General features: G+C 46.2%; 1 protein-coding gene across 3 annotated transcripts in view; it reads left to right on the top strand.

The window, feature by feature from the left end:
• Positions 1–12,388, top strand: part of BMAL1 (basic helix-loop-helix ARNT like 1) — a 96,664-nt gene that overhangs the window by 64,740 nt on the left and 19,536 nt on the right. For 2 of the 3 annotated variants that reach the window (XM_080913245.1, XM_080913243.1), the window contains exons 4-10: positions 20–145; positions 1,160–1,312; positions 3,313–3,351; positions 3,582–3,623; positions 4,853–5,010; positions 6,640–6,719; positions 11,176–11,268. In XM_080913245.1, the coding sequence (XP_080769371.1) occupies positions 1,173–1,312; positions 3,313–3,351; positions 3,582–3,623; positions 4,853–5,010; positions 6,640–6,719; positions 11,176–11,268 (552 nt within the window). In that variant the 5' untranslated portion in view covers positions 20–145; positions 1,160–1,172. The remainder of the gene's footprint in view (positions 1–19; positions 146–1,159; positions 1,313–3,312; positions 3,352–3,581; positions 3,624–4,852; positions 5,011–6,639; positions 6,720–11,175; positions 11,269–12,388) is intronic. The other variant, XM_080913244.1, reaches the window with a different exon arrangement.

The raw sequence follows: 12,388 nt of genomic DNA, 5'->3' as shown, positions 1-12,388 counted from the left end.
CACCCTTACTCTCTTGCAGATGTGGGAATTTGGGCCCAGAGGGTGGGAGTGACAGCCCCAATCAAGTCCTGTGGACCTTGGAGCCCTTTGAGACCCACTGGGCAACCCCTCTTCACCAGGGTTTGAAGTTAGAGTCCCTTGCAAGGTACTTTTTTTTTTTTTTAACACCATGCTTGCAAAATATGAACTTGGAAATGGCCTGTACTTAATGAAATTAATTATGTAAGCGAATACTGAGATCAAAGGGGTGGGATGGGGGCAGGGTGGGGCAGGGTCGGGTAGTGAAGACTGGGCAGGCCTTGCTTGATAAGGAAGAGAGAGGAACCATGCTACCATAACTCCATGGTAGGACTTATGCTTTTTTGTGGAGAGGAATGGCAGTTGATACTGGGCCTTACTAATGTAGCCCAGGACGGTCTTGAACCCCTGCTTCTTCTGCTTCCGCTCTCCCCAAGAACTATGTGTGTGCCACCATGCCCTGCCTTCTACATACCACCTGTATTTTGTGCTTTCCCCACAACTTTTTAAAAGCAAAAATCATAGCAAAAGCACAAACATCCTTATGATTCACGTTGGCTTCACTGGTTATATATTTGTTAATCAGGAGGAATGAAATTGCCGGTGTCTGAGTACATATGGGACATGGGGTCACCTCCCCAAGTCTCTGCCTGGCTTATTTTTCCCCCAGTGCAGGTCCTAGAAGCCACTAAACTTGGACTCCTGCACAAAGGCATAATGTCTAAATAGATTACAAAGTAAAACTCTCAAGATGAGTGAGATGCTTTACCACTCCCCAGTCCTGTCTGCCCTCTTCTGGGCTGCTGGGTGGGGGATGTTATCGCAGTGACCCATGTTCTCAGTGTGCCCAGGCCCTGCACCACCACAGAAGAGCATATTGAAATAACCCTCCCAGGCCTTGTGAGATGGCTCACACTGCCCTTCCAGAGGACCAAGCTCAGTTTCCAATACGCATGACAGGCGGGCAGCTCACAACTGCTTTCAGCTCCAGCACTTAGGGGGACTGGAAGCCTCAGGCTCCCGCAGGCACCACGTTCACATTCATATGCTCACACGAGCACACACACAATTGAAAAGAGAACAAAGCTTTTAACAATAAAGTATTTAAAAAGAAGTAAGTGTTCTCTCCTAATCCTTTCAGCACCTTCCTTCCGATGGCGGACCAGAGAATGGACATTTCCTCCACAATCAGTGACTTCATGTCGCCGGGCCCCACTGATCTGCTCTCCGGTTCCCTGGGCACCAGTGGTGTGGACTGCAATCGCAAGAGGAAAGGCAGCGCCACTGACTACCAGTAAGGCCCTTGGGACCGGCAGCTCATGCCAAAGTGTGGGTGCTGAGCACCTGCCCTCAGCCGCCATTGTCCCCGGAGGAAGGGGAGGGAAGCTAAGGTCCCCTCCAAATGCTACACATTTGATTTTAGCTTCATCTGCTCCTAAATGGCCAGCAAAGAGGGCCAGCAGCACTGCTGAGGGGTTTGTGTCACCTACTGTTCCCAGATTATGTTATGTCACAGGGTCCTGGCTTTTGTTTGATTCTTTGAGTAGGAGAACTCAATCTGGAGAGTGTCAGGGAGAGCCTCTTTGAGGAAAGAGTAGAAACCAGCTTGTCAACAGGTTAGGGACATGGACGCTATTTAAATCAGCATGCACCTGCGTTAAGTAGCTTTCCGTATCTCTTTAGACGTGATGACTTTGCTTTTGAGTAAATAGTTTCCTCACTCCTTACCCCCCTGCCCGTAGTCTGCTAGAGACGGAGGCAGAGTAGAGACAGGTTTCATTTCGCTGAGGCAGCTGTGTGGGCTTGAAGAGCTTTTCTTTTGCTGAATGAAGTGGAAAAAACCATCTCTGAGGAGGTAGACCCCACCCCGTAGCAGATGTCCTTTCTGCTGAAGTCTACAGGTTGGATTTGGGGAACACAGAGGCTGGAGCTCAGATGCCCCCTAGGAGATGCTATGTTTAATGTCATCCCAGATCATGGAGAGTTCCTGCCAGGGGATGGAGAAAGTGGGCATGAGGACCGCAGGGCTTCTGCCTCAGCGCTCATTCATCCAAAAAGACCAGGTCATTGTGAAGCTTTGTCTTGGGCAGATGCTGACAGAGCCAACATCAACGATTTCTATTAGACCTGTGATTTCCAGCCTCATTGTCACCCGGCAACCTTCAAGCTTCTCTCGTGCACCCCAGTTTTGCAAATTCTTGCCAATTACCTTTTAGAATTTATAGTTCTACCCCCCACCCGTAGTTTTGCTATATTAAGATCTGAGCTTGACCACAGCAGTAGACACGATTCCAGGTGCAAAGGGGGCATGTTGCCATATCGTCTTTTTGATTCCTCGCCAAGTCCCAGTAGTAGCTAGAGAAACTGCCTATGAAGATACCCAGGGTATCTAGTTGAAGCAGCTGTTTAGGTTGCCCATAATGAATCCAGAATTCCAGAAAGTAGTTTATATTGTTTGAAGAATCACAGTCCTTCTCTTGGGAGACGTGGGAGACAAGAGAGATGCCCAGGAGGCAGTCACTACCTTCCTGATGAGTGTTTGAGTTGGACAAAGGAGTAGGCTGACCCTGCAGAGAGACTAGAACTCTTTCCTCTGGGGATTTCTGTCTCTGTTTACTGAACCACTAAATGCCATGAAATTTGGGTTCTCTGGGGTCTGTGAGAAAGAGGTGGGCCCTGCTGTGACCCTAGGGCCCTCTGTAGCTCTCAAACCCCTCTCCTCTTCATCTCAATTTCTTAAACCTGGGCTGCCCACTTGGCCCAGGAGCAGCCTGCGGTGGCAACACCTTTGCGATGCTCCCTGGGGCCCTTGCTCTGTTCTTCATGGGCTTTCTTTAGCCCCTCCTCACCAGCCCCTTCCCACCCCCAACAAATAGACTCACGAAGTAGTAATGGTGTTTGATACATTTTGAAATGGAGTAAACTTCATCTATCATTTATCTGGAACAGCCAAGGAATGAGGTGGTACAGATGTCTGGCTACTCTGGTGAACTAAGAGTCTCCATAAACATTGTAGTTCCCCAATTCTCAAGCATTTATAATATAAACTAGTTTATTTAACACATATACCCTATGGAGACTATTAATAACTTTTGTTTGGTAATGTGGAGTGCTGATCTAGGCTTTATAGCAGTGCCCACTTGATTGTGCTTGCTCGTGTTACTGTTATACATCTATACATATCCATACATATATCACGGTTATTTGAGCTTTCTGGATAAATGAGCGCCTTCTGTATGATGATGTTATGTTGCACATCTGTATTGACGTGGCCATCTCCCCTTGCTTTTGCAGAGAAAGTATGGACACAGACAAAGATGACCCTCATGGAAGGTATCATACCCTAGTAACTTGAACTTCAGTTTTCTTGTGGCCATTCTCTTGATATGATGAATGTGAGCTCAAGACTGCTCCTGTCTCCCCTGTCTCTAGTGTGGCTAATAACGAAGAATCCTTGTGTGTCTGTGGAGAGGCATCAGGGGTCAGGCAGGGAGAAAATGGAAATGTGTAACTCTCCCAGTCCTATCTAGGGGATTGATTTTCTCTCTCACCCTCCCTTCCAGGTTAGAATATGCAGAACACCAAGGAAGGATCAAGAATGCAAGGTAAGTTCAACCTCTGATTCTGTTGACAAAACAGTACTTTCCTCAATAGGGTTGGAGTTGTTGCTTTGTGTCTGTAGAGTTCTCTCAGGTACCTTAGGAAAATAAGGGGGTTCCAGCTATTTAAGTGTCTGCCCCCCCCATAGCCCCTATATCAAGCTGGACTAAACTCATTGCTGTCTACGCTCATTTTACCTGGAGGAGATTTGAAGGGAGGAAGTCATTCCAGGCTGGCATTCTCTCCAGACTTCCCAGATGGTTTCTTACTCATTGGTCCTCCAGAAGACATATGGCTGAAGTGCCAGTTCCAGTTGGAGCCTCACCTCTGACAGGAGCCTTTACTGTGCTGCACAGAGCAGCTGAAGGCCAGATCTTGGGCATCCCCATTCCTACTCTCCTAGCCTGTTGGGTCTCCATGCCCCCTGCCATCACAACTGTAGTTGAGGTTGTGTTGTGGCACACAGAACCAGCAAGCTGCAGACACTGACTGACCTGAGATGTCTAGCTTCTCTCTTGCAAACAGGCCTACGCAGGTAGTCTATGGTTCTGTATCTACCTCACCACTGGTGATGCTGCCCTAACAGGGAAGATGAATAAAAAGCATCAGGTGCACTTATGTCAAGGAGAGAACTTACAGGGAAGTGTCCTCCTACCTAAATAGGCAGCCAGCCCAGGGCTGGAGTATGATATGCCATCCCTCAAAGGAAGCCCAGGGACAGGCCAAAAATCTGTTACATCTAGCCAGGTCCAGGTTGATCCAAGAATGTGTTAGTACTAATTACCTTCACCAGACGGAAGTGATGGCCTCAGCAGGCCATACAGTGGCTGCTCACAGGCTGTGATACCTGGGTACTCTGGTTTTGGGTGCTGAGGTATGCGAAACCTCTACTTCTCCTCCTCCTCCAGTACACACCCCCAAACCTGGCTGAATAGAATCCGAAGAACAATCCGGAAAAATAAACAATACAGTTTCTTGTGAAAGGACAGTTGCCATATTTTTTTTTCTTAAAAGATGGGGTAAGCATCAAAAACAAATAAATGGAAAAACAAATCAGCTACCTAATTCTTACTTGTCATTGAGACCATTGGGCGGTGGTTTTTGGTATAAAAGCCTACAATGTCCCACGTCAGAGAATATTGGAAGCAGTCACAACTTACTTATTTTTGTCAATGTTGCCTCCTCGGTGCTGGCGAACATCTTAAATGAAGTCATTCTCTTTTTCCATGTTCAGGGAGGCCCACAGTCAGATTGAGAAGAGGCGTCGGGACAAAATGAACAGTTTCATTGACGAATTGGCTTCTTTGGTACCAACATGCAACGCGATGTCCAGGAAGTTAGATAAACTCACCGTGCTAAGGATGGCTGTTCAGCACATGAAAACGTTGAGAGGTGAGATCTCAGGCTGTATTACCCTGTGCCCTTGCCTACAAGTATGACCCTACTCTTGTCTGTACTGTCCCTGATACAAAGGGCGACTTCTTTCAACATGCAGCCCTGTGTGAAATGCCTGCACATCTCAGGAGCAGATGAGGGGCTGAATCAGGTTATTAACGAGCTGATGTGGGTATTATTAAGATGTAATTTGCATTCATACCTCCCCAGAGCATATAAGCACGTGAGCTCAGACACCTATGTACATAGCCTATGTACATTGACACATTCTTGTCACTCAAAGAGGACAGACACCTCTCATGTCACCTCTTGCCTGTGCCTGGATCTCACCCCTTACAATGATCAAAATCAAGAAATGTAGGCGCACACAGGGAGGCAGGAAAGAGCCTCTGACTTTTAAGAGAAAAACTTACCCTGGTTCTGCTGATGAATGAGTCACAGGTGGAGAGTTTTATCATTAGAAATGAACATTGATGATATTTTCATCTTCTTGGAATTTTCCCGAACTAGATTGACTCTTTGTGAGGGAGGCAGTATTTTCCTTCTTGGTAAGTGTGGGGAGGGTGAGAAAACAGAGGCAGGAAACTGGGAGCAACTTTGCCAAACTGCAGAAGGAATCTGAAATACATCACCCATTTTGGTGAATGTCGTTCCTGGAATTTTCCAGTTAGTTTTAGGCTTCAGGACAAAATTGGGAAGGGTGCTTGGCCCCATATGACCTCCATGGTGAGAGAGGCATGCCTCTGTATCTGTGTAAGGTCACTAGAGACAGAAAGTTCCTTTTGTTCTTTTGATCACGATTCAGAAATACAGAAACACTGTGAACCTCATGCTTGAAGGGTGATATTGAAATGTGATTTTAGTAATGAAGAGATGGGTTATAATTAATCATTAGCAAGTGATCAGAAAGTCTTGAGGGATGTAGATTGATGTGTGACTTGTTAGTGCTGTGAAGAGCATCCTTCCCTAGGGTACCCTGGATTAGAAGTGGGCTTCATATGAGCCCTTCACTGGGCTACTTTCTGATTGTTCCTGCCCCTTGCAGCTGGCACTTGGCTTTGCTAAGCTATTGCTCTGGAGAATTTCAGATCAAAAGCCTTTTAAACAAAGTCTGGTCCCCTTAGTCCTGGGGTTGAACTGTGTGGGTGAGAATAACATGCTCCCCAGGTTGCCAAGCGTATTGACTCGCCCATGGCCAGACAGCTTGGATGGTTTTTCCGGCAGCTGCTAAGTGGTGATTCGGCAGATTGGGGGACAGCCTGCTCACTCCGGACTTTGAAACCTACCCAGGAGACTAAAGAGCTGTGGTCTTTTGTGGATTTCCACTTCTGGTATTTTTTTTTTTAATAGCATCTCACTATAGTTCTGGCTAGCCTGAAACTCACTGTATAGACCAAGCTAACCTCAATCTCAGAGGTCTGCCTACCTCTGTCTCCCTAGAGCTGGGGTTGAATGTGAGAGCCACCATGCCTGTTTTCCAATAACGGAGTCTGCCATGGGCAGCAATTTTGGTGAGAGAGAGAGAGATCTCAGGAGTGGGTTCAGCCTTGGGTGTAGGCAGGGGAGTGTGTAATGCTGTCCAAATAGGAAAGCCTACCCATCTCACTCTTTCTTCTTCTCCCTAAGGTGCCACCAACCCATACACAGAAGCAAACTACAAGCCAACGTTTCTATCCGATGACGAACTGAAACACCTAATTCTCAGGGTATGTGGCAGTTACGGGGATCCCTTTATACTGCATTGGTTTCTTACTAAGCTTCAGAGTAAGTATGGCTTGAGGGAATCTGTCATCTGAACACTGAATCCCCTGGGCCCACTTCCTTTCTTGGTTCCCCCACTTTATCTTGGTCTTGGCCACATTTCACATTCCTTCCACATAACCAGTCACCTGCCTCTCATATCACCTTACTTAAGCAGTAGAGGGGACATCTATGGTAGTATGCTTGTCAGCTAGAAAAGGATTTTGTTAAAGAGGGGAGAGAGGGGTTGGAGAGTTGGCTCAGAGGTTTAGAGCATTTGTTGTTCTTGCAGAAGACCCAGGTTGGCTTCTCAGCACCCATATGGCGGCTCACAACTATCTGTAACTCTGAAGGTTCCAGTGCCCTCTCTGGCCTTCCCAGACACCAGTCATACATGGTGCACATGTATACACACAGGCAAGACACTCAAACACATGAAATAAAAGAATTCCTTCATGGAGCATTTAGAGCGGGTTGATTCTGGCGATGGGTGAGGGCCTTCCTTCTCTTCTAACCTAACAAAGCTCTATCTAAATCTTTATACCTGAGTCCATCCAGAATTGCCAAGGAGGAGGCCTGAAAGGGGATGTGCTTTCACCTGCTTGGCTTTCATGCTCTCTTTGTCTTGCATTTCTCTGCAATAGACGGTCAAGCTGGTACCATGGAAACATAGAACTCCCACAGAGGAGGTCTGTTTCAGGCTCCAGCCATGCTACTGGGCAGAGGGAGATGAACTAAGAAATTGAAAGGAGAAGAACCTACATCTAGAAGCATGCCGATGGCATAGTGTTGGCAGGAGGAATAGAAAACTGTAACTAAGAGGTAGAATGCCCAGCCTTACCCACACACAACCAAGGCCAACCTTGCCTGCCGACACACAGCACTGTAGCCATGTCCTTCAGCAGAAGTTTGCAAAGCCCAGGTTGGCTCCCACCTCCTTTCTGTTCCAGGCACATTGTACCGGCCTGTCAGCACAGGATGAGCCGCTTTGAGTCAGAAGGTTTCGTCCGCAGTGAACAGACCTGATGGGTAGATAGGATTCCGGTTCTCATGTGACTGGTTCTGAGCTGCCCTGTGGAGTTGCCGGGGTGGCTGTGGAAGGCTGCAAGAACCACACTCTTTCTCCCTGCTCACACAGCTGGCTAAGTGAACACGCTGGCTGATTTATTCGATATAACAGGGGCTATGCCAGGTCTGAGTGGTTGTTAACTTGTCCTGATTCTCTGGTATGTTGGGGACTATCCCTTACCATTTCCAAGTGTCTCTCTGCTAAGTAAGAACTTGCGTCAACAGAAGGTTGGGTTCAGTCACATGGTATTAATGTTATTTTAGTTTTTAGTGGGTGGGGTTACAGTTCCTTCATTCCCCCATTTCTCCCTAGATCCCTTCTCCTCCTTTTATGTTCATGCCATACATACATACATATATATATATATATATATATATATATATATATATATATATATATATATATACACACACACACACATACATATATATGTGCATTATAAGTCTGGATTCCACAAAGGAGAGAAAACATGTAATATTTATCTTTCTGAGTCTGGCTTAACATGATCTCTGATCCCACCTATGGTCCTACTAATGACCAAATTTTAGTCTCTTTGCAACCGAATAAAAGGTTCCATTGCAACACACACACACACAAACACACACACACACACACACACACACACACCCCTCATGCATTTATCAATGAACTTTGTCTGGGCTGATTCAGATGCTGCTGCAGAAATTAGCAGCAGGTCCTCATTCCTCTTCTGACCAGTGCAAGCGTCTTCCTGTGTGCCTTTACTATGGGTCTTATTCTAGCCCAGGCTGGCCTAGAACTCACTATGTAGCCCAAAATGACCTCCAATTCTTAACAGTCTTCTTAGGCCTCAGATTCCTGGGTGCTGGGATCCCAGACCTGAGCCTCCATGCCTGCCTTTCAGAATCTCGTGAACAGAGTGTGAGGATCAGCCGATCTGATCGTACCGTAATGTTCAGTGACTCCACTGTCCAGCATTTTGAACCCTCGGCCGACTCTGCCCAGTCATTTGCTCACTGGCAACCGTCTCTCCTAAGAAGGAGCTAACTCTGGCCATCTGCGTGGCCCTCAGGAGTGACAGTGCTCTCACAAAGCTGTCCCCCAGGACCAGCCCCTTTGCTTTGTTGTCTGCTCTGCAGACAGGGCAGCACCGTCTGGAGCCTGCAGCGCCGGCTGTGTCCATGTTGACTCTGAATGTCCTGCCTGCCTTAGAAAGCCTCCGCTCGGATCTCCGGGTCAAGCCCGCGTCTGCCCAGCATCACCACCAGGCTGTCAGCCTTTCTTCCCTTTCATGCTCCATTTCCACCTTAGCAAAACCCCTGACACACTTCTCCTGGGAGATATGACTGTCTGCAAGGCAAACGAGGAAGTTATTAATATCCATTTTTTTTGACATAATGAGGCTTCTAGCAGATGGTGCTAGGAAAATTACTTCCCTCACTGTCATCCTTCACCCTGGCCCAGCCTAGGGACTCGAGTCTCCCATGGCTGGTGGCTTGACAGGTTCTCATAGTGAATGGATCTGCCCCTCTTGTTCGCACTTTTTACATCACAGGACAGTCACCTGCAATGGCCTTTCTTATCCTAGGACAGTTGCCTGTGCTGACCTTTTTCTTTCTGGCACTTGAATTTATGCCCCAGTTCTTAGAATTAAACTATGTTCCAAAAGTCCTTATTTGTAAAAAGAACAGATTTTTTTTTTTTTTTTTTTTTTTTTTTTTTAGAATTTGTCAAGGACTCACAAATGTCACAGTAATTAGCAGCAGCAGGTCCTCATTCCCCTTGTCACCAGTGCAAGTGTCTTTTCTGTGTGCCTTTAAAAAGGATCTTATTCTAGCCCAGGCTGGCCTAGAACTTGCTATGTAGCCCAGGCTGACCTCAAATTCTTGCAGTCCTCCTAGGCCTCAGACTCCTAGGTGCTGGGATCCCAGACTTGGGCCACCATGCCTGGCTTTCAGAATCTCTCAGGACTCAGGAGCAGAGTCTTAAGGCCAAGTGCATGAGGGGAGAACCCCGCCACATCATCTGAAAACTCCTATAAGACTGGTCGGTCATCAGTAGGATTTAGACACATGCAGACAAAGCGACAGAGCCTCTTCCTGTCTCTGTCACCAACTGCCCCCATCTCTCCACCAGATGTATTGTTCCCAGTCTAGTCTTCATTGGCACTTTAGAGTTTACATGTACTTAAACTAAAGAAAGGGTCGGAAGAGTTTTGTTTTTTGGAAGTGAGACTTGAACCCAGGACCTCATGTTTGCCACACAACCATCTCGCCACCACTATTGCTTTGTTTTTCTTACAACACAGATAGCTTAGCTTGAATGAAGAGCTAAATGGTTGAGGACAGTATTTTCTGAATGTGCATACATCTGAACTATGTTTGTGCGTCAGGTGTGTGGGGGTGCTGCTTAAAGGAACTCAAGTGACCCACCTCCCTGCCAGGCCATCAGCAAAAGTGAAAAAGTCAAAATGACCCCGCTTGGGATGTTGAGGCATGAAGGTCTGAATTGCTACCTATAAATGAGGGGGTTCAAATTCAGGGTAGGTGGCAGCAGAGATAATAAAGATGGAATTCTGATCTTAAATGGCCCTTGCAGGCTTAGATTCTATGTTCTCCATGGTAGCAGTTCAAGTTTCACTTCTGTCCCTTTGTTAAAATACCCTGGCAAACAGCAACATAACTGGAGAAAGGGCTTATTTGGCTCATACTTGCAATTCACCCAGTCCATTATTACAGGGAAGTCAAGGCAGGCACTTAAAGCAGGAACAGTGAAAGAGGGTGGATCCTTGCAAGTTGTAGTCGGGAACAATGAGGATAAATACACGAGTCCTTGCTTGCTTGCTCTCAGGTTTTCTCCACTCTTACACTATTGAGGACCCCCTACCGAGGGAATGGTGTTGCTCACAGTGGACTAAGTCCTACTGTATCAATTATAAATCAAGACATTTCGCCACAGAAATGCCTATAAGCCAATCTGATCTAGATAATTCCTCCTTAAGACTCTCTTCTTGGGTGGTTCTAGGCTGTGTCAAGTTGAGAGCTAAAGTTAACCAGCACAGAGGGACTGTAATTAGAGCAGTGAACTGTAATTTGTCTGGCCTGTCATAGAACCAGAAAATTAAATTTAAGTTGAATTCATTCGGAAACAGAGCTTTCTTTAATTGGCATTTTCCCTCTGATCATTAGTTACATGGGAGAGAGTCTTGCTGGTCTCACATAGCATTGCCTGTAACCACCTTCTTCTTCTAACCCCAGTGAAGGTGTCAGTGCATGACCCAATACATAGGAGACTTAGAAAATGAATCCCTGCTTTGCTTTCAGATCACTGTGTCCTGACCTGTGATAAATTGATTATCCATTTCTCCTGATTAGGCAGCAGATGGATTTTTGTTTGTCGTAGGATGTGACCGAGGGAAGATCCTCTTTGTCTCCGAGTCTGTCTTCAAGATCCTCAATTATAGCCAGGTAATGTCGGGGCTCCTATTAGTGGTGGGCAGTCTCATGGTGGTCAGAAATAGCACCTATTTTTTTTTCTTTTTTAGAAGAATTAAAGTAAATGGGTCACATGTGAAATCCTTTTTCCAAAAATTCTTCACTTCTTAACACAGAAATGAATTTAAACTTAGGAAGAATTTTAACATGTCCTGTATTTCCCCCAACTGGAATGTCTGACTGTGACCTAATCAGCAGCTTAAGTTTTCTTCTTGCTACAAAATGAAGATCCCACATCTGTGGACTGGGATGGGGAGTGAAGCTGTCTGAAAGGGAGAGAAAGGTAGGCAGGTAACTCAATACCCAAGAATAGGAATCTGGGGAACTTACCCAATGGCCCACCTCCCTTCCTCGATTTATACAGGATTTCAGGCTGGGAACCGTGCTTAGCACAGTGGTTGGGTCTTTCCACGTCAATTCTTGATGGAGATTACCCCCATACCCAGCACGCTCATTTGCCCAATCCCACCCCTTCCTCCTGAGGATTCTAAATTCTGTTCACATTAACTGTCATATACAGTTTTTTTTTAATTGTTGTTTTGAACTGCCTGTAGGATTAAATAAGAGTAGTGTATGAAAGCTTCTAGAATAATCATCTCACCTATTATGTCCTCAGAATCTGTGTTAATTCATTCACTCATTCACGTCTTGGTAATTGCATGGAAGCCTGGTAGGCAGAAGTCTTTAGTAAAAATGCCATTTCTAAAAATGAGAATTCATGTAAATTTAGCTTTTCCAAGATGTTTTGCTTTTTAATTTTTCTTCTCAGGGCACTCATAAAGGGAAGTCTGTTATCTCTGGGAGCAGACACTGGTGACAATGGCACACAAAGATACGACTTGGCTAGTTGGCGCTTACCCTAGTGCCCAGGTGGCTGAGACAGGAAAGTCATGACCTGAATAGACACAGGCAAGGTGGGGTCATAGGGAAAACCTGTGTCAAAACAAACAGTACCCCTCAGAAATGAACCAAGGGGCGCAATGTCAGGGCTAAAGATAGTCCACTCTCTGCAGCTTTTTCTCTCAATGTCTACTGGGCATTCGAGGATGGTGGACCAATGTTGCATCCTAGTGTCTGTCCAGGCAAAAGTCTG

This window comes from Micromys minutus (assembly GCF_963924665.1).
Source record: "Micromys minutus genome assembly, chromosome: 2".
In the NCBI taxonomy this organism is placed as follows: domain Eukaryota; kingdom Metazoa; phylum Chordata; class Mammalia; order Rodentia; family Muridae; genus Micromys; species Micromys minutus.
Note: the sequence above shows the minus strand (reverse complement) of the source record. Positions and strands in the feature narration are given on the sequence as shown.